This window comes from Labeo rohita, unplaced genomic scaffold (genome assembly GCF_022985175.1).
Source record: "Labeo rohita strain BAU-BD-2019 unplaced genomic scaffold, IGBB_LRoh.1.0 scaffold_30, whole genome shotgun sequence".
NCBI classification, from domain to species: domain Eukaryota; kingdom Metazoa; phylum Chordata; class Actinopteri; order Cypriniformes; family Cyprinidae; genus Labeo; species Labeo rohita.
This window is the reverse complement of record NW_026129217.1, coordinates 4951254-4972941: the sequence shown is the minus strand read 5'-3', so window position 1 is coordinate 4972941 and position 21688 is coordinate 4951254. Positions and strand designations below refer to the sequence as shown.

Here is a 21688-nt window from a genome sequence, read left to right as displayed (position 1 = left end):
AAGGCTGGAATTTGAGCTTTACCTTTACCTAGCTGTCATACCAACCACACAAGTTTTGCAACTGTCCATTTAAACTATGGTTTTGGAAAACACCCAATCACTGAAATATGTTTGTAACGACGGAACTTTTTTGGGAAACACACCACTTGGCCATGGTGTTTAGCAGTTGTTGGGGAAAGTTACTTTAAAAAGTAATGTATTACAATATTGTGTTACTCCCTAAAAAAGTAACTAATTACATTAGTTACTTTTTATGGAAAGTAATGCGTTAAGTTACTTTTGCATTACTTTTTAAATCTGGGTAGGGCTTGCTTGCTTGTTTTTAATATAAAAAGTTCTATTTTTAACAAACATAAAAGCCCTTTCACACCAAAAGCCTCAAGCTAAAGCAAAAATGTAAAGTCACATCTGTACAGAACACAGAAGAAGAAAGTTCAACACTCTTCAGCAATGAAAAAAGAACAAACGTTAGTTCAATTAGTTTTAGTAATGTTTGCTTATTGTATGGTTGAATTGGATCATAGAAGGTCAGGAGTAAAGACATTGGTTAATAAAACAGGACTAAACACACAAAGGATATTTGTGCTATTTAACATTTAATTGTTGCAGGTTTGCATCATATTCTGAGCTGCATTTAATGTTTTTTTTTTAATTTTGAAGAAAACTGAATCTTTTTTGTGACTGAGATAAATAAGGTCTCTAAACGCAAGGTTTCTCTATTCTTTTTATATTCTTTTTTTATTATTATTATATAATTAACAAAAAACCTTATTATGTATTGTGTTAGGCTACTTGCATATTATTGCTTCCATTGTTTTCAGTCGCTTTGGATAAAACCATCTGCTAAGTAAGTAAATGTAACAAATGCATAAAAAGTTCACTTACAAACAAAAAATTTACATACAAATGTGAAGCATTGAGTTTTTCCCCCTCACAGGACAGAATCAACACAAAGGTTTTTCTGCAGAATATATATCTTTCCTTTTTTTTACTCTTTATTCCTTAAGTACATTACAGTATGTAAGATAATATTTTTACTTAAAGGAGAAGTCCACTTCCAAAACAAAGATTCACATATAATGTACTCACCCCCTTGTCATCCATGATGTTCATGTCTTTCTTTCTTCAGTCCATTATGAGAAGAAAAATGCTAAAATGTTTTCCTCAATTTCTTTACTGAAGAAAGAAAGACATGAACATCTTGGATGACAAGGGGGTGAGTACATTATATGTGAATCCTTGTTTTGGAAGTAGACTTCTCCTTTAAGGTTTAAAATGCATGCAGTTTTTCCTAAATGTGCAAATAGTAGATACTAGTAGCAGTTACTCTTTTTGTCATTTATAATTACTCGCCCTTAGGTCGTTCCAAACCTGTAAGACTTCCATTCATCTTCAGAACACAATGTAGTAAAGGGGACTCACGTCACCAATGGCGCTGTGATTTTTCGGTCACACGTCACTCAAGGTGCGGTTGTGAGTATATCAGATGCCCAGTTCCCACCTCGCTTGGTTCAGTGCATCAGTCGAGGACTGTTAATTGGGCAATAGGATCAATACTTTGAGATTTGCACTCTGAAGGGAGTTGGTCAGCTGATTTATTTGAATGTTTGGTGGTTTAGCTAGCTAGTAGACCCTTGGATCATCGAAACAAGGAAGACACAATTGTAGTAAAATTAATGAAATTTATTAACAATAGATATACAACAACTAATGATAAAACCAAAAAAATGAATGTATTCCAGGAATGTGATTGTTAAACAGTGTCTTTAACATTTTACCCATGCAATATTTCTTTACCAAACCTCTTTCAAATTGTTATCCACATCATGAGGAGCAAAAAGAGTCACGTTTACGTCAATGTAAGGTCTCCAAACATAGGTATGAATGGATTTGGATGATCTTTGTGGCCTTTCTTTGTTTTGGCCGCTGCTGTTGCATCCAGAGTTCTGAAAGAGTTTTTATGGCAGTCATTCCTAAACCTTAGGATTGGTGAGGGTCAACCCATAGTCCAATGAGAAGTCTTCTTTTAGGTGGTCGTGGGTGCAGAAGGTCTCCCTTCCTGTCCTACTAGAGGTGTCCGGCCGTTGTCTTGGCATCTTATCTGATTTTTCTGAACATTTGTTTATATTACTCCTCTAAGACTCAATCACAGTGTGGTACATCTCCCTCCACACCTGCCAGTTAGAAAGGGCTCTGCCATAAACTGATCCTTGGAATGCCATCTTGACTGTTGTTCACTACAACAAACTAAGATATTTTTGACTAAATCCAAGACCTTTCTGACCCTCCATTGATAGCAAAACAACTGAAATGTCCCCAGGGCCAGTAACGAGTAAAGACAGCATGTGCAAAGGTGCAGAGGATAGCACATGCATGCATCCATCGTGGTACTCTCCATAATGGCAGATGACATGATTTGGAGGAGAGGAATTGTTGAATAAAGTCATTATTTTTGTTTTCTTGGCACATTAAATGTATTCTCGTAGCTATGTAAAATTACGGTTGGACCACTGATGTCACATGGATTGTTTTACCGATGTCTTTGCTTCGTTTTTGGCCCAGAGAACACTTCAGCTGTCTATGGAGGATCAGAAAGCTCTCAAATGTCATTAAAAATATCTTAATTTATGCTCTGAAGATGAACAAAGGTCTTAGGGGTTTGTAACAACACAAGTAATTAATGACATTTTCATTTTTTGGGTCAACTATCCCTTTAATGTTACACATGATGTGGACCATACTCTGTAAAATTCCAAAATGTCTGAGTTCATGTTTAATCCATTATTAGTAATTGGATTCAAGTCTGAGCCAATTATACATGGATTCAGACAAGATCCAAGATCGAGCACCCCAACTCTAAAGGTGCCACACAGCATCTTCTCAATATAAAACCCTACTAATATACACCAGTCTCCTGGGCTTCACTTCTACATCAATAACATCATAATGTTATTTTACTTGATTCCTGTCTGCGAAACTCCTTCCACACTGATGACATAAAGCAGTTGTCTTGAATCTTTATGTGTTGATCAAGATTGTTTTTAAAATATGCAGTGTAATTTTTTCATGTGCATGTTAAGGTTTCCTTTTTGAGTAAAACTTTTTCCACACTGTTTGCAGGTGAAAGGCTTCTCTCCGGTGTGAATTCTCATGTGCACTTTAAGGCATCCGTTTTGAACGAAACTCTTTCCACACTCAGGGCAGGTGTAACGCTTGTCTCCGGTGTGAAATTTCATGTGCCAGTTAAGGTCTCCTTTTCGTTTGAAACTTTTTCTACACTGATGGCACACATAAGGCTTCTCTTCAGAGCGAATTCTCATGTGTCTATTAAAGAATCCTTTTTTAATGAAGATTATTCCACACAATTGGCAGCTAAAATGATTCTCTGTTGTGTGAACTTTCATGTGCACTTTAAGGTCTCCTTTTTTACTGAAACTTTTTCCACACTGTTGGCAGGTGAGAGGCTTCCGTCCATTGTGAACTCTCATGTGCCTGTGAAGGTGTTCTTTAAGACCGAAACTGACTCCACACTGTTTGCAGGTGTAAGGCTTCTCTGCAGTGTGAACTGTCACGTGTCTGATAAGGCCTATTTTTTTAGTAAAACACTTTCCACACAGTTGGCAGGGGAAAGGCCTCTCCCCAGTGTGAATTCTCATGTGGTCATTAAGGTTTCCTTTTCTATTGAAACTTTTTCCACACAGGTGAAAACCTTCCCTCTAGTGCGAACTCTCATGTGGACTTTTTTAGATTCTGTTTTATGATCTGTTTTCTGTGAGAAAGTCTCTTTAGTCTGTGGCCGACTGAAAGATTCTTCTCCAGTTATAAAATCATGAGGAGTCTCATTTTGTTCTTTCTCTTCAGTTTCCATCCGTACTATGCACTCCTCTTTCAGCGGCATGAGGTCTATGGTAAAAAAAAAGGCAAGTGAAAGTTAGCCCAGGTAAATAACACTAAACAGACATTTACCAACATGCATGCTACATAGTAATATGCACTACTCCATTGAAGGAGGCAATTTTTAGGGCTGCCCTCAACTAAAGACTTTTCTAGTCTTCTAGTTGTTGTTAATTTTAAGCATTAGTCGACTATTAGTTGCATGTTGATTAATAAACCATAAAATTACTAATAATGAGCCTTTAATTGGCTACATAGACCAATAAGCGCTCAAGCGGATGCAAAAAAAGGCTTGCCACAGTGCCCCGGAAGAAATAATAATTATGAATGTGTCTGGGAAAAAAGCAAGGAGACTGCATTAACGTTTTGATAATTTACTGATAAACTACAGCTTTTTTGTTTTCGGTTTAAGAGATGAAGTCGGCAATACTGACTCGCCATCTCCGCAGTAGTGATGTGCCTGGATCATGTGGATTTCATATGGATTACATAATCGGAGAATATTTGTTTTCTATTTGAATTGGTTAATTTGAATGTAGACATTTCACTCTCTATAGATATGTATTTTCATGTTTGTAAAGCAAGTATACACAGAGTTTTGAAGTTTTGCACTCAAGTTCACATAGACCGAGATGGCAGAAAGCGTATCCTGTTTGCATTTTACAAAAGCACAATGTTTTTTAGTTATTGTGATAACTAAAAAAAAACAGATTTGAAATGTATATTACTTTTATCTGTATGACCAAAAATTGAGTATTTTAAGAGCAGGTGACTACACTGGTGCCTCCATCTGTCATGCAGTAAACGCGCTATTATTCAGCTTCCACACTCCACACAGACACTTCACACTAGCACACATTTTTCTAGGTTAACATTATGTTGAACAGCTCTGTCAAGTTGTTACTAATTACATATTTCAGGTGATATACCATATTTGAGGTCAATGAATGATAGGTGAGCATTTGAATGTCCTGCCCGATGTATTGTATGACCACACAGACCAGCCGTTATCGATCTGTCACGAACTGTGTGACTTCGCCACTTCCTGTTGAGTTTTTTTCTGTGACTAATAAAATTTCGGTCGACCAAGCCTCTTCTCATCGACTAACAGTTAGTTGACTGTTACGGGGCAGCCTAAATAATTTTAGAAACTCTTCTCAATATTTTTAACTCTTCATTTAGGGCACCTCCCAAAAACATTCAAGCTGGCAGTTATTAAACGCTTTATCAAAAACAAGCACAGTTTGGCCCAGTTATAGACAGATCTCAAATATTTGTTCACACGTTTCATGCCACTTGTCAATCACTGCAGAAGTACTGACCCAGTGTTTACAAAGTAAATGTGCAAAGAAGGTCAAATGCCCTTTACATAAAAACTGATGCAGAATGATTTTGAATTTGGAGGAGAAAATGAGATGGGAGCTTTTCGACGTACCCTAACTGTCTTGAACTTTAGTGCACAGAGTACGCATTGCAGAGCTGTACAGATTGAAAAATAACCGATCGTTTCGATAAGACTCTTCTGCTTCGGCTGCGATAGCTAAGTGCCCTTTGAAGCTGCATTTAAACTGCATTTTGAAAGTTCAAACTTGCGGGCACCACAGAAGTGCACTATATGGAGAAAATTCCTGAAATGTTTTCCTCTAAAAACTATTAAGACTGAAGAAAGACATGAACATCTTGGATGACAAGAGAGTGAGTACATTATCATTATACACATGTAACCATGGTTCCCCTTCAAGGGAACTTTGAGCTGCGTCACCCTCTAGGGGAAACTTTGGGGAATGCTTCCTGCATGACCCGGTGCCTGAAGCCCCTTGAAAATAACTTCAATCCTATTGGTCCACGTGGCCTGTGCCATCATAGGCAGGTACCGGAAAGTATAAAAGGGCACCTGCTGTATAAGTCACCAAGTCGGTTGACTGAGGAGATGTAAACAGGCAGGCCGAAGGCATGGCGAGGGGACACAATGTCTTGTTCCCCTGAAGGGGAACCATGCTTACATGCGTAACCCAATAAATTCCCCTTCAAAGGAACTTCGAGCTATCTCCCACTTTGGGGAACAATATCCAATCACACCATTCTGAGGTGCATGCTTGTTCATCTGATAAGAGAGAGTACCAAAAGGTGACAGACATACACCAATACTCCTAGCCGAGGGCTCAAGGAGACTGCTACTTTAAGACCCTAGGAAGTGGAGCAGTCACTGAGCTAGCACATAGATATCATCAGATAGCTATATGTGTAGGAAGGGCTACAAGAAGGGGGACCGACTAAAACTACCCAGACCACAGAGAGTGGGCTGTCCACCTACAACCCAAAGAGGGGAGACAGCACTGTCTAGGTAAGGGCTCAAGGAGACTACTACTTAAAAACCCTAGTCAGGGTAACAAATCAAATGATAAACCATAATGCCATAAAGATTTGCATGTGAAGAGTAGGTGTTGTGCAAGTGTACATAAGATTGCAAGCGTACATTAAATTTGCATGCGCAAGAAAAGATTTGTAAAGGTGCAAATCGAGATTTAAGTGTAAGGAAAAAAAGATTTGCAGGCTTTTACTTTTTTTGCAAGTGTAATTCATGTATTGTGAAACTGCAGCTTCATGCTAACGCAAAATAAATATGATCTGTATTCATCCGATTTCCATTTTTCCGCGCTTACACTTTTGGCACTATTTTTTCGCCAAAATACGGCCAAATGCATTGCAAGCCTGTAAACAGCATTTTGCAAGCGAAACGCCCTGTGTCAAGAACTGCAAAACGGATTAATAGCGTAAAACTAATCTTTGTGCGTAAAAATAAACTGTTGCAAATGTAAAAACGACTTGCTGTGTACGTAGGATAAAAACTTCCGAAATAACCTGATATGTACAGCTCCATCTTTCTTATACTTGCGCTTACACTTCTGGCACGATTCTCTCACTGACTTAAGTTTTGCAAGCGCGAGGGGAAAGGCGGGATTACCTTTATCTCCTAGCCAATCAAATGAGGTTTCCAGACTGTCGACGTACCCTTATCTGATTGGTTCATTTAACGTGCTGGGCGCCAGAAGACATCTGTATCTTCATTTGGCTCAGCATCGTCTTCGCCGCCGCAATGGTACTCTTAATGCACACATACACAATACATATATATATTATATATACACACACACACGTTTGTAAGTAATATTTATAGCATAATATATTTTTAGTATATATATATATATATATATATATATGGATATGTAGGGATGGGCGATATCTTATGGTTTGCAAAATTAACTTAATTAAGTCGAGTGTTTGAAATAACCTTTTGTAATTAGACGTGGTTTCATATCACAGAATGCAGCAGAAATTATACTATTTTATAATATTATATACAGTGATAAAAGCTATGTCCATTAGCATTGCATTATAAATATACTATATTCTTATAAAAATACCCAAGATTGCTTGAAGAACACTATTGTGATATATTTTTAAGCCCATATCGCAAATCCCTAATATATTTATATATACACTGCAGTTGAAAAGTTTGGGATTGGTAAGCTTTTTAAAGAAGTCTTGCTGATCAAAGTTGCATTTATTTGATAAAAAAAAAAGAAAAAAAAAAAAAAAAACAGGAATGTGAAATATTAACTTTAAGTTTTCTATGTGAATCTGTGTTAAAATGTAATTGATTTGCGTAATCAAAGCTGAATTGTCAGCATCATTACTCCAGTCTTCAGTGTCACATGATCCTTGAGAAATTCTAATATACTAACAGCAGTGTATAATATTACAAAAGATTTCTATTTGAAATAAATGCTGTTCTTTTTAACATTTTATTCATCAGATTCCTGAAAAACATATCACAGGTTCCAAAATAAATAAATAAATAAGTAAGTAACACAACTGTTTCCAACATCGATAATAAATCAACATATTAGAATGATTTCTGAAGGATCATGTGACACTGAAGACTGGAGTAATGATGCTGAAAATTCAGCTTTGATCACAGAAATAAATTAAATAAATTAAATTAAAGTATATTAACATAGAATAATATTTTACAATATTACAAACTTTTTTTTTTTTTGATTAAATAAACACAGCATTGGTGAGCAGGAAAGACTTATTTAAAAAAAGTAAAAATCTTACTGATCCCAGACTTTTAAACAGCAGTGTATTTCTACTTTTAAGCAGACTCCTATCTGTTCATATCTGAATTTTGAGCTGGTGTTACAAATTAAATTAATTAATAGATTGGTTTGGCATTTTCATTAAAACACTGAATGTCATATACAGTAATCTGCTTAGACCACTGAACAAATGCTAAACTATGTACTTAAAACATTTGACACCAAATCTTTGAGAATTCAAGATTTGGTATCAAATAAAGTGTTTGTTGTGTATATCAAGTGTATATCAAATAAAGCCTATGTTGCTAATTGTTGTTATGCTGTCTCTTAAGGAACTGTTGATGAACACTATATTGGATAGGCTTCATGCAAGGCTGTCCCATTTGCTTAATCGACAACCAGTTGATTTAGATTTTTTGGAGTTTGCGTGTTCCCAGGAGCTAGTTTTTTTAAGTGCACTCTCAAGTCAGGAGGACTCTTTTCCACATGCTGTTTTGGATGGACTCCGAGAGGTTGTACAAGTGATTGGTGAGATCAATCACAATCAGCAGTGTACACACAACACTCTGGACTTTGAATCTGGCAACCTTGGACGGCCCAGAATTGTTGTATCAGAGGAACGTATTGAGGAACTGATAGCCATGTCTCTACCAGTACCCTGTGTTGCAAATTTGCTGGGAGTGAGCACAAGAACCATACGCCGGAGAATGTCAGAAATAGGTCTGTCGGTGAGAGACACATACAGTAGGGTTCTGGATGAGGAGCTGGACACATTAGTGTCAGCAGTGAAATCCAGACATCCTTATGCTGGATATAGAATGGTGAAGGGGTTGCTGCAGGCTGAAGGACATCGGGTGCCATGGGAAAGGATCCGGGCCTCTATGCACAGAGTGGACAGTACAGGAATCATCTCCCGGCTAACACAGTTGGGATGTGTAGTTCGCCGAACATACTCTGTGCCCAGCCCAAGAGCATTGATGCACATCGATACAAATCATAAGCTCATTCGGTATATGCTCATACTAAATAACTAAAAAAAAAATAATTAGCTGAGCCTTTTATTTTCATTGTTTTTGACTTTTATATAAATTCCTCCAAAACAGCTACAACATTGTGATCTTCGGAGGCATCGATGGTTTTTCTAGAAAGGTATTTAACTTTTAAAAAAAGGACACTGAAGTGCAGCAGCTATTACTAACCAACTTACAATCACTGCTCACAATGTATTAAACTTATATTGTATACTGATGTCAGAATCATATATAGTAAAAATGTTAACTGTTTTTTCTTATGCAGATCATGTATCTCGGTGTTGCAACAAACAATCTGGCTTCAACAACCCTTTACTTCTTCCAGCGCTCAGCTGAGAGATTTGGTCTTCCACTCAGGTGAATATTGGCTTTGATTCAATTTGCTTTTACACTAGAGTAGGGTTATCAAAGCATATCCTGCATTAACTGGTTCAAGTGTGTTGGGCTGCAATGATTTCTCTATTCTATTCTAAAATGTTGTGAGTTTGGGGTTATTATAACGTTCGTCTGGGAACACAGTGTGCGCTATTTCATCAGATTTGTAAGGTAAATATTTAATAAACCTATGCAATACATCAATATTGACATACATGAATATCTTTATCAATTATGCTAACTGTTCATTGCAGTTTAAAAATAAAAGTTTAAACCCTTACTTGGAGTTTACACATTTTGATGTCCACATATTTAAGAAATTACAGTGGCTGTTGCTTTTCTATTGTAAGGAAATGCCAAAATATTAAAGATTAAGTGGACATTTGAATTAAATGTTGTTTAGTCAGTATTAAACAAGGATTAGATAAACAATCGCCAGGTCGTTGGCACCCTCTGCATGCATTTGATATAATGCTTAATGTACATTAGCTCTGTTGTTTATAATACATTATGTATTTGAACAGTTTTGTTCAATAAACCAAATGATTACTTGCATTTGACACTCTATTTTAACTAATTATTATTGCCTCATTGCTATTATATATGTATTTTAAGTAATTTTAAAGGCTATATGTTTACTTAGGTCTATTCTTATTACTACAAAAAATTAATTATAATTATCCGATTACTTGATTAATCATTAGAATTATTGACAGATTACTCGATTACCAAAATAATTGTTAGTGACAGCTCTACAAGTGTGGCTTGAGAGTGCACTTAAAAAAACTAGCTCCTGGGAACACGCAAACTCCAAAAAATCTAAATCAGCTGGTGGTCGATTAAACAAATGTTACAGCTGCACATGAAGCCTATCCAGTATAGTGTTCATTAACAGTTCCTTACGAGACAGCATAACAACAATTACAAACATAGCCTTTATTCGATATACACTTGATATACACAACATACACTTTATTTGATATCTAATCTTTAATTCTCAAAGATTTAGTTTCAAATGTTTTAAATGCATAGTTTAGCATCAGCTCAATGGTCTAAGCAGATTATGTGATATTCAGTGTTTCAATGAAAATGCCAAACCAATCTATTACATTTTTTCTTATGTAACACCAGCTCAAAATTCTGTATGACCTGATGGGAGTAAAAATTTCATATTTGTACTAGTGTAAACAAATGTGTTCTGTGAAAGAGTTATTTTTAAAATGTGATATCTAATTATTTTTGTTCAGGGTCAGGGGAGACCAAGGGGTTGAAAATGTAGACGTGGCCCGTATGATGTTCTCTGTTCGAGGTACAGGAAGAAGCAGCTTCATTGCAGGCAAGAGTGTTCACAACCAAAGGTGGTACTGCTTTTTTTATACTTATTTCTGATGTTAATTCAAAAGACACTGTTCAATATTGTAACACAGAATTAATATATTAACAGAATTGAGCGGCTTTGGAGAGATATCTGGGTTGCAGTCACAAACATCTACTACAGTGTGCTTCATCAGCTAGAGGAAGAAGAGCAGCTGGATATTTCTAACCGCATGCATCTTTTCTGTTGCCACTACGTGTTTGTTCCACGCCTTCAAAGTCATCTGGACACTTTTCGTGATGGATGGGACAATCACCCTTTAAGGACAGAAGGAAATCTGACTCCAAATCAGCTGTGGGAGATGGGAGGACATCTTTTGCATGTTCCAGAAAATGAGGTGTTGTACCATGTTATTTGAATGTATGTCTGTAACAATTAATTCAATCAAAAACACACAACAGGACTAGCTTCCTATTTATAAGCTGTCAAGTAATTCATTTTTTAATGGTTACCAACATTCTTCAAAATATCTTGTGTTCCTCCAAAGAAATAGTGTCATTCAGCTTTTAAACGACGAGTTATATTGCATTCATGTGACATTGATAAATACTGATGAAATGAATACGATAATATATATATATATATATATATATATAATACATATATCTTTTGTCTCCATATAGGACATCGACATTCTCTTGATTGACTGGGAGAGTAGTGGATTTCCAGTAGAACCTGACTCTGGGATCCAGGTTCCAGATATAGAGTGTCCACTAACTGCAGAGGCATACGGGGAACTTAGGGTTGCAATAGACCCAATGGGGCCATCAGACTGTTTTGGCCGTGATATTTATCTTTCGGTCGTACAGTATGTTCAACAACATTTCAATTTGTATATGTAAAGAATTAATCTTCAAGACAAAATCTGGGACTTTGTAAATTTGTGAGGATTTCACACTTGTGTAATGTCTGAATAAATTGTAAATGAAAACAAATTGTTCTTTGAAAGGTCTTTGAAATGTTTTTATTTTTTTTTTTAATTAATATTGTTTTTAGTTGCAACAGAGGCTTTAGTACATAATGAACTGAACAATCATATATCGTGACACTGACATTAACAGAATCACAGAAGTTTACTTTAAGCCAGTGACAATAATTGATTTCTTTTGGAATGGTCTAATATCAGGTGAGGTTCTCTGTAGATCACTCTTTGAACTGAACAATTTTTTTTGAATAACATAGATGTTTGGCAAATTATACTTATGCTTATGATAACATCATAACACTGAAAATAACTTTGCACTTGGAAAGCTGCTGGATCAGGAAAACATATTTTACCACATAAGTTATTCAGCATTAGTAAAATGTGTCTGAACTGTCCATTATCAGCTGGTGTTTTGGTCTCTGTGGAATAATATTTGAACTTAATATGCTACATTATGAACGTTTGGCTAATAAGCAAATTTATGCAAATTACTATGTGATGCAGATCACACTATTACACCAACCCAAATCCTGTGTCACATGTTGCAATGCAGGCCTCAAGATCCATAGAAAACTCATTAAATGTAGTGTAGTGACCAGGCAAGCGCAGGATTTGAAAACATGTTGATGATCTTGGATGATTAGCATGGACCACTTCAACCTTCATGCCACGTGAGGGAAGCTCCCATCCAACCCAAAACTTCACAAGCTGCTGAAGTGTAGAAGCACTTCCTTTGAAGTAAAAAAAATTACAATCAGTAAAATCATTTGTTATATTTTTTAAAAAGTCTTGATTTAACTTGAACATGGGGCCTCATTTATAAAGCGTACAATAAAATTTATGTCTTTGATTTGGTTTTTCATGTCAGGGTCCCAACAGGACGTACGCACTTTTCCTTGTGGCAGAGAGTCAGAATGTTGCAGGCTTTTGCAAGTAACCTATTCTTGCAGCTCATCATTCTAAATTAAAGGATTTGATGTGGACAAGTGCTTTTTTATGTTAATGACATTACTTAAACAATGTTTACATGGCAGAGAAACCATTCAGTTATGCACAATTTCAAGATCATTTGCAATTTTTAGATTCTGAAAAAGAGTCACACATGTATAAGATCAAATATAGGACAATTTATACACATTTTTATAAATGAGGCCCAGAATAACTATCATACCATTTTCAATGAAATGACGGAGGTACTCTGCAATGCGACATTTAACGGGAAGTGATTATGTATCCTCATCGTCATCATCCTCCTCCTCAGCAGGCCATGCGATATTATTCAGGATAGTCTTTATTTAAACAAGATTTAACAGAAGAATTACAAATTATAAATTTACACCAACATACATTAAGTTCATTTATTAATACCTGAGGACAGCATGCAGCTTCTGACTGCCTGGGGAACATCAAAGGGACAACATCTGGACGTTCTTGAAGCAGAGACCAAACTTTTGTGTCTTTTAGACCACGTCTGAACTGTTTGATCTGACGAACGGTTCTTCCAAGGACCTGTACAACAAAACAGAGACCAAAGATTAATTGTAATTAAACTGCTTTTTAAACTACTGTTGAATAAAGGACATGAAATAATCAGATATCTGTGAGATACCAGAAATCTCACAGTTCAAAGACTATAAAAGATACAATGTGAGATGCAATATGATAACCTAGACTAAACAGTTTATGAATAATATGTTCAAATACTTTAGATAAAATTAATCTTTTTAAATGCCTTTTAAGATTGTGGAGCAATACAGATGCAGCTAATAAGAAATAAAATCTGTAAATTACAGCATGATACAGGAGTCTGTTGAACAGCCAATGTCTGTTGTCATTTGTGACACCAGGGAGGTCCCAAGACATAGCCAAGTCTAGGATGGCTTTCTTGTCCTGCTCTGTAAGTTCGGCATCACCCTCAAGCTGTAGAAAACATTTTCATTTGACTTTTCAAATAAAATTTAAATTTTACAGGTGATTGATAAGTTGTTTAAAACTTTTGCATACCAGCTGTATAGTTTGACGATGATCTAGGTCTGGGCAGTCTTGTAGCTGAATAGTGGCTGTTTCAGTTGGTCTTCCTAGTAAAACATGTATCACAGCAGGACTGATTCCTGGCAAACAAGGACCACCATGGATGAAGGAGTGGCCAACCATCCTACCGGCCATTAGGAAAAGGTCACTCTCCACTAGAGTTTGTGATGTGGAGGGCACAAGATGATCTGGCTCACCCTCAAATAACAAGGTTGATCCTGTGTTACCTAAAGAAGAGGTTTGTGAAAGGTAACTTTTGGCCACAAAATTACTACAGCTAAATTTTCAGTTTTAAATGTTTCACTTGAGATAAGATGCTATTCACACTAAGTGAAAATACCATAGTTTCTTATTGATAGATGTTATTTACACTAAGTGCAAATAGCTATAGATTCTATTTACACTGTTAAAATAGCAGGATTTTCTGCTTTTTATACTACTTATTTCAAATAGTGGCAATTATCTGCACCTCAGTATTGTAGTACATTATAAAACAGTATGCAATAATAACGTATTAATTATAATTTTAATTCAGCATTTTAAATGGATGCCACCTTATTGGGACAATAAAGTACTCCCTATACCTACCCTAACCCCATCTGATACTTTAATTTCAACTTTTTGATTATTTCCTTAATTTTAATTGAAAATAAATGCCTTTCCGATGTGATATGAGATTTGAAAAGGGACAAAAAAAGTTTTGCAAAAGTCGGATTTGAACCCGGGTCGATCGCGTCCAAAAAATACTATGACGTGTTTTACCATCAACACTACTGAAGCTGTTGTTTGATGATTGTCTTTAGTAGTGTTTACTAGCCTAATCACACGTTGATAGGTGGAGTTAGTGTAAATAGCCTCTGCCAACAAGGTGGGCTATTTGCAGTGTTATCTTTTTGTGTGTAATTAACTCACAAGGTCATTGGAATCAAACATTCAACACATCTTACCAATAGGGATCATGAAGCCTTTTGTCAGTTTTAAAACGGCAGTACTGAGAACATGACGGGTCACCCCTTCACCAGTGGCGGCATCACCTGTTAAACATGATACTAAAGATTAGTTTACATTTTACATTTTAGGTGAACTAACCATTTACAAAGTTATATGTTTTCAATGAACATACTGTACCAGATTTTTGATTACTATTTTTGGTAATACATTATCAGTGTACTTTAATAAATCCAGATTTTGTACCTCTGAGGATACAGGAAAATGGTCCTGCCCAGTTGACATTTGGTCGTTTGTAGAAAGAGATTATCGCTCTGTCCTGCTCCTCTATGTCTTCCCTGAGGTCCATCATGAAGCGCAAGGGCTGTCCCTGCATTTCAGCACTCAGTAGATTTTTTTTGTACAAATCTGCAGCCAATTTTGGATCACTTATCTTCTTCCAGTCTAAAGTTGTAAGCAAAACATTCTGTTTACTGTTTTGAATAAATGTTTTTACCCATTTAAAACTGTCACCATTATTCTTATAGCATCCACTCCACCTTCTCCATCAAGAGATGGCCCGGCTACAGCATCTGCATCACCTCTCCTGTTGGATGGCCCGGCTACACCATCCTCGCCACCTTCGCCCCTGTTGGATGAATGGGCTACCTCCGGCTGTTCAGATGTAGCATCCCTCCATCTTCTCTGCTGTGGGATGGTCCAGCCACAGCATCCTCAGTCCACTCTGAAAAGTTCTCCATTTCTCTAGAGCAACTTAAAAATAAACCAAATTTAAAGTGATTGTAAAAATAATTTCCTCTATGCTGTACAAATATCAATAAATGTAATGTGTAAACTGCTAAGTAACATACTTCTCCACACAGATACTAGCATGGAATTCAATCATGTCTTCTGGAAAAGAACTTCCACAAACTGGACATAGTTCCTATAATGCGCAGATCAAATGTGTTTCAAATGTGTTCAAAGTCATAGCATTAATAATTATACTTTTAAATATTTTGTTTTTACAAACCATGCTCGTTTTGATCTTTTTTTCCTCACTGACATAAATTATGTCTTCATCCGGACTTTCTTCCTGTTTCAGAAAAAAAAAAAAAACAAAAATGAAAATTATTATGGATTATTAATGGAAAATGTGCATAATTATACAACAATAGTATAGTAAACTATGATATATCTGCAATCCTATACTAAACTTACTGATGCATTCTCTGACTCTACTGCACAGCTGTCAACATGTAGAGCCAAAACTTGCAGGGGCATGGTGACTCCACACTTTTTGCATACAGATTTGGGCATCTTCTCAAATTCTGCTGCATGTGGCGATAAAGGTGTACTATCTATTGTGTCTTGGGGTGGAACAATGTATAATGTAATTTTTCCATTGCTTGATGCCGCTTTTAAACACTTAGTTGTATAGCCCTCAGACTCAGGTGGCACCACCGTCAGTTTTCTTTGCCCGCATCCACCTTGTTTTTAAAGAAACACTCTATTATTAAGCACAATATATGGACCTGAATAGCAAAATTTGAAGTAAAGAGTAAAAAGGGTGACAGCATGCTGCATGTGTTGACATATTCCTGCATTTGCTGAAGAACAAATGGACATACTATTGTACTTACTAATGATAGAGTAGTGAATCTTAGTATCTGTATTTTCCTATAATATCAAACAACAATCTCCATACCTGCAGCTTTATAGCAAAGCCAACCGCCAGCTAGTTGCTTAATTTTATGGTACTCCTTCTCAAGGATACTGACAATCTAAATAAAGAGTTAAGAGAAAGAATAAAGAACAGTCACAGATACACCTCACTTTGTAAAGTAAAAATTGAGCACATATGCAGAATGTAGTACACTACCTCTTTATGAGTAGCATTATCTGGCAATGATACAACCCTTCGTCCAAGGCCTGCCTGGAGCAGCCTAAGCTCCTCTGCCCCCTTAGGAGTTCTGTCAGTATGCTCTGGGAGCAAAAAGAACTGTATGGAGACCGTCCGTATTGATTTTGCTTCTTGAAAACGGCGTTTTCCTTGTTTTTTTAAAAACAGTCCAGGAAATGATCTGACAAAAATAAATTGTTTAAATCAGCCCATAAAATACCATCCGTAATTTACACTGAGATATAGCAAAACCATAAAACCAAAATATCTTTGTACAAAACAATGCAATTTTCTAGTATTAAAGCAACATTTACTAATTTGACAAGTCATTCAAAACCTGTATAATTTCTGCCTTCTGTGGAACACAAAAAGAGAATGTTCTCAGCCTTTGTTGTCTGAAATTATTGGTGACTACACTGTATTATTATTAGACATAAATGATATGTTCTAGAATAGCCTGGTACAGTATGAAGAAAAACCAGGTAAAACCAGGTCTTGATATATGGTTTTTAATGTTTTTTTGTTTATTTTTTTTTTTTTTTTTAAGATAAGTTGGTAGCATGCCACAGTTAAAGAGTAAACTGAATAATTTGGAAATAATTGTGACAGACCAATTGAGGGTGAAGAAAAAAAAAAAAAAGTAGAAAACATCTGTGTGTGAGCTGAGACTGAAATTATCCGATGTACAGTTGGCATCTTGGCTTTGTTACCTGGACAAATTAAGTCCGATCTTTGACATCTTTAGAGATTTTTTCAACAATATGACTATGACAGAAAACTTTTGTTTTCCACAGACAAAGTGATACAGGTTGTGAACAACAGTGTGTAAAAAATGACATAATTTACATTAATGTTACATTTTTATAACTAACCTTTGCATTTCATTGTTGACAGTGGGTGCTGGGGGAGGCCTATTTGTCCCTGTATTAATACCAGGAGATTCACTTGGCTTTCCAGAGGCTGAGGTCATCCCTGTATGTACAAGCCCAGCAGGTCCACTAGAGCCTGTTCTAATGGACCCTGGCCGGGTAGGGGTAGGAGTAGGGGTGAGGTTGTGGCGTGCATCCTCCACACAGTCCAACAAATTTTTTAAAACAGTTTGTAATCGCTCTTGACGTGCCTGCTCCTGAAATGTAATCAGAGTAGTGTCTGCACCACTACAGTACGCCACCTGCCCACAGATTACCTCAAGCATCATCATAACAGTAGGATCTAAACCAGGGGTTCTCAACTCTGGCCCATGAGATCCATTTTCCTGCAGAGTTTACCTCCAACCTTGATCAAACTCACCTGCCTGTTACTTTCTAGTGATCCTAAAGACCTCGATTAACTTGTTTAGGTAAGTTAGATTAGGGTTGGAGGAAAGGATGGGCGATATGGGCCTAAAAATATATCACAATAGTGTTCTTCAAGCAATCTTGGGTATTTTTATAAGAATATAGTATATTTATAATGCAATGCTAATGGACAAATGAAACCACGTCTGATTACAAAAGGTTATTTCAAACACTCGACTTAATTAAGTTAATTTTGCAAACCATAAGATATCGCCCATCCATACATATCCATATATATATATATACTAAAAATATATACTAAAAATATAATTAATAAAATATTTTGCAAACCATATAAATATATATATGTATTGTGTATGTGTGCATTAAGAGTACCATTGCGGCGGCGAAGACGATGCTGAGCCAAATGAAGATACAGATGTCTTCTGGCGCCCAGCACGTTAAATGAACCAATCAGATAAGGGTATGTCGACAGTCTGGAAACCTCATTTGATTGGCTAGGAGATAAAGGTAATCCCGCCTTCCCCCTCGCGCTTGCAAAACTTAAGTCAGTGAGAGAATCGTGCCAGAAGTGTAAGCGCAAGTATAAGAAAGACGGAGCTGTACATATCAGGTTATTTCGGAAGTTTTTATCCTACGTACACAGCAAGTCGTTTTTACATTTGCAACAGTTTATTTTTACGCACAAAGATTAGTTTTACGCTATTAATCCGTTTTGCAGTTCTTGACACAGGGCGTTTCGCTTGCAAAACGCTGTTTACAGGCTTGCAATGCATTTGGCCGTATTTTGGCGAAAAAATAGTGCCAAAAGTGTAAGCGCGGAAAAATGGAAATCGGATGAATACAGATCATATTTATTTTGCGTTAGCATGAAGCTGCAGTTTCACAATACATGAATTACACTTGCAAAAAAAGTAAAAGCCTGCAAATCTTTTTTTCCTTACACTTAAATCTCGATTTGCACCTTTACAAATTTTCTTGCGCATGCAAATTTAATGTACGCTTTCTTGCGCATGCAAATCTTCTTATGTACACTTCTTGCGCATGCAAATTTAATGTACGCTTGCAATCTTATGTACACTTGCACAACACGTACTCTTCACATGCAAATCTTTATGGCATTATAGTCATAAACCTGGGATGGCATCAGGGTGAGAAAATGATAAGAAATTTTCATTGTTTGGGCATCAACGAAATGAACAAAATGAACCTGTGCTACACAAGCTTTTGTGCTTAAAGAATGTACAAATGTTTATTTTCTGAAAAAAATGACAGACTGTTTCGCTAGATAAGACCCTTCTTCCTCGGCTGGGATCGTTTAGAGCCCTTTGAAGCTGCATTTAAACTACATTTTGGAAGTTCAAAATCTAATGAAGTCAATTATATGGAGAAAAGTCCTAAAATTGCTTTCCTCAAAAACCATAATTTCTTCACGACTGAAGACAGAAAGACATGAACATCTTGGATGACAAGGGAGTGAGTAAATTATTTGTGAATTGTTGTTCTGGAAGTGGACTTCTCCTTTAATGAGCCAAATGTGATGCAGAAGCCAGAAACATAAATTAATACATGTGTTGAATTAATGATGTGTGACAGAATTAAAACTTTCTGAAAAGGCCACTTTTTGTGTTGTGAATTCAATGCCCGTGTCTGAAATAATTAAGTGTATTTCACTATCGACCAAAGCCGATAGTATCTTGTCAATCAAAAGGCAGCGGTCAGACTGCAACTCATACTGTGAGTGAAGAAAATCTTTGAGTTTAGGGCTGTCAAAATTAATGTGACAATTAGGCATTAACAGTTAAACATAGCGACACTAATGCCGGCCATTTGACCATATGAATTACCCGTAGTTCAAGCCAGCATTGTCAGATCCACAGTTTTTCTCTAAACCAAACAGTTGTAGCGCGGCTCACATCCAATGATCACAAAGAGCTCTGTGCTGTCTTACTTCTGAAAAGAAACAATGTCTCAGCTTTCAAATCCTGTACATTCTATCATGAAAACCTTGAATGCGGTTTTGGCGCTTTTAAATGTGACAGATCGTTACTGCACCTCAGTTTAAGCAGCAGTACGGAGCGCAAATCTTTTCCAATTTTAAAAATTACAGCACAAAATACACATGATGAATGGATAATATAAGGTATGTTGATAGATATAGTACAGCTTACCAAAATGTATCATGTCTAATGTAATCACTCAATCAGTGTTTCAAACGTGGAAAGATGCAAATAAAACAGATTGTGAACAGTTTAAGTTTATGGGACATTCTACCAGAAACATACATTATTTTATTATTATTAACAAATGAGGTTAAAATTTAACCCATTCTTTTTCCTGCAGTATTATTTGTGATTTGAATTTTATGAATGTTCTCTTTTGCTGTGCTATAAGCCGGACGCTTTCACTTTTGCTTTTGAATTCACGATCGTCACTTTTTACAAGATAATTGTCTGTTGTGCTTACATCTATACACTTTTAAAACTAAAACAAATGCTTGAAATTAGAGATGCACGAAATTGGATTTTTGCCGATATCCGATATTTTTCATCTCATTTTGACTGATACCGATATATATCCTTTTGTTTGAAAAGTTAGTTTTTAACAATAACTTATTTGTTAGGATTAAATAAATAGTAATGAGTGGTTTACATTCATTCCTTTTTTTCCCCATCAGTAGGCTAGCATTATTTATGATTACATTTTGTGAATTAAGTTCACTTTTGTTATGTTATGAGCTGAATTTCGGATGCTTTCACTTTCGAATTCGCAATCTGAAAACAACATTTCAAAACGAAAACGAAAAGTAGAACTAAACTAGGTGACTGTGAGGGTGCTTTGCAGGACATGAACAGGACATAATTCATTTCTACAACTTCTTAATTCGTTTCTACGATTTATTAATTTATTAATTTGTAAAATGAGGGAACGAATTAATATGTAGTGTTAACAAATTATTAATTTATTCCCACACTCTAAAAAGTGCTGGGTTATTTCTGTAAACACACTGCTGGGTTAATTGTGCTGGGTCAAAATTCTGGGTTGTTTGAGGTACTGTAAACACACAGTTGGGTTGATCATGCTGGGTCAACTGGACTCTAGTGGTGTAAAGTAAGAAGCAATAGCCCAGCTTAAAAGTAGTAGCTGATTTTCATTAATGTCATTTCATTAAAGAATAACTAACTTTTTTTAAAAACCCATACACATTCTTTTACATGGATTTTTGATCTGTTCTTTCAGGCACAACAACAGTCTTACTTATATTGACATATATTGTCATATGTCTTACAGTACATTTGAAATACGATATTGACGGTGATCTGGGACGGGGATGCTATGGCCAGGTCAAAATGGCGGTTCGAAAATCTGATGGCCAGAAGGTAGACAGCACTTCTCTTTTTTTTCCTCTTTGTTTCCTAAATACACTGACTGCAGATCAGTGTAGATCTGTGTCCACTGTTTAAAACAGTTCGATATAATACATGTTTTGTTGTTGTATAAAACAAGCTTACCTATGCTCTCCATTTTTTTGACAGGTCTCCATCAAATTTATTCAGAATATTCAAGGTGAACCCGAGGATTACCTTGTAACTTTTAAAAACAGTGAATGTGTATTTAGTATACTGGATGCACCCAAAAGCAAAGATGTGTAAATGACCCTGTAGTACGAACAGTTTTGAAGTGAGTTATAATCGCTATCTTGTGTGAACACGCTGATACACCTCGTGATCGCTGGGCACGTTCTAGCTCTAGCTCTAGCTCTAGCTTCTGGGCACATCAATCTCCAACGTTATTTTTCTCACACAAAGCAGTGAAAAGAAAGTTA

The 21688-nt window shown here is 36.2% G+C and overlaps 3 protein-coding genes across 3 annotated transcripts in view; all 3 read right to left on the bottom strand.

The window, feature by feature from the left end:
* The window catches only part of LOC127160189 (uncharacterized), a 311509-nt gene that overhangs the window by 122186 nt on the left and 167635 nt on the right, over nt 1–21688 (bottom strand). The window lies entirely within an intron of this gene.
* On the bottom strand, nt 11813–16039 carry LOC127160193 (uncharacterized). Its single transcript, XM_051102849.1, has 11 exons — nt 15883–16039; nt 15695–15757; nt 15534–15607; nt 15222–15435; nt 14929–15126; nt 14682–14768; nt 13708–13961; nt 13495–13623; nt 13072–13212; nt 12875–12992; nt 11813–12434 (listed from the first exon to the last, which is right to left on the bottom strand). The coding sequence occupies exons 5-10, from the start codon at nt 15056–15058 to the stop codon at nt 12930–12932; spliced, it is 804 nt and encodes a 267-aa protein (XP_050958806.1). The 5' UTR covers nt 15059–15126; nt 15222–15435; nt 15534–15607; nt 15695–15757; nt 15883–16039; the 3' UTR covers nt 11813–12434; nt 12875–12929.
* On the bottom strand, nt 16041–17960 carry LOC127160195 (uncharacterized). Its single transcript, XM_051102851.1, has 3 exons — nt 17437–17960; nt 16544–16745; nt 16041–16445 (listed from the first exon to the last, which is right to left on the bottom strand). Exons 1-3 carry the CDS (start codon nt 17763–17765, stop codon nt 16350–16352), a joined length of 627 nt encoding a protein of 208 aa, XP_050958808.1. The 5' UTR covers nt 17766–17960; the 3' UTR covers nt 16041–16349.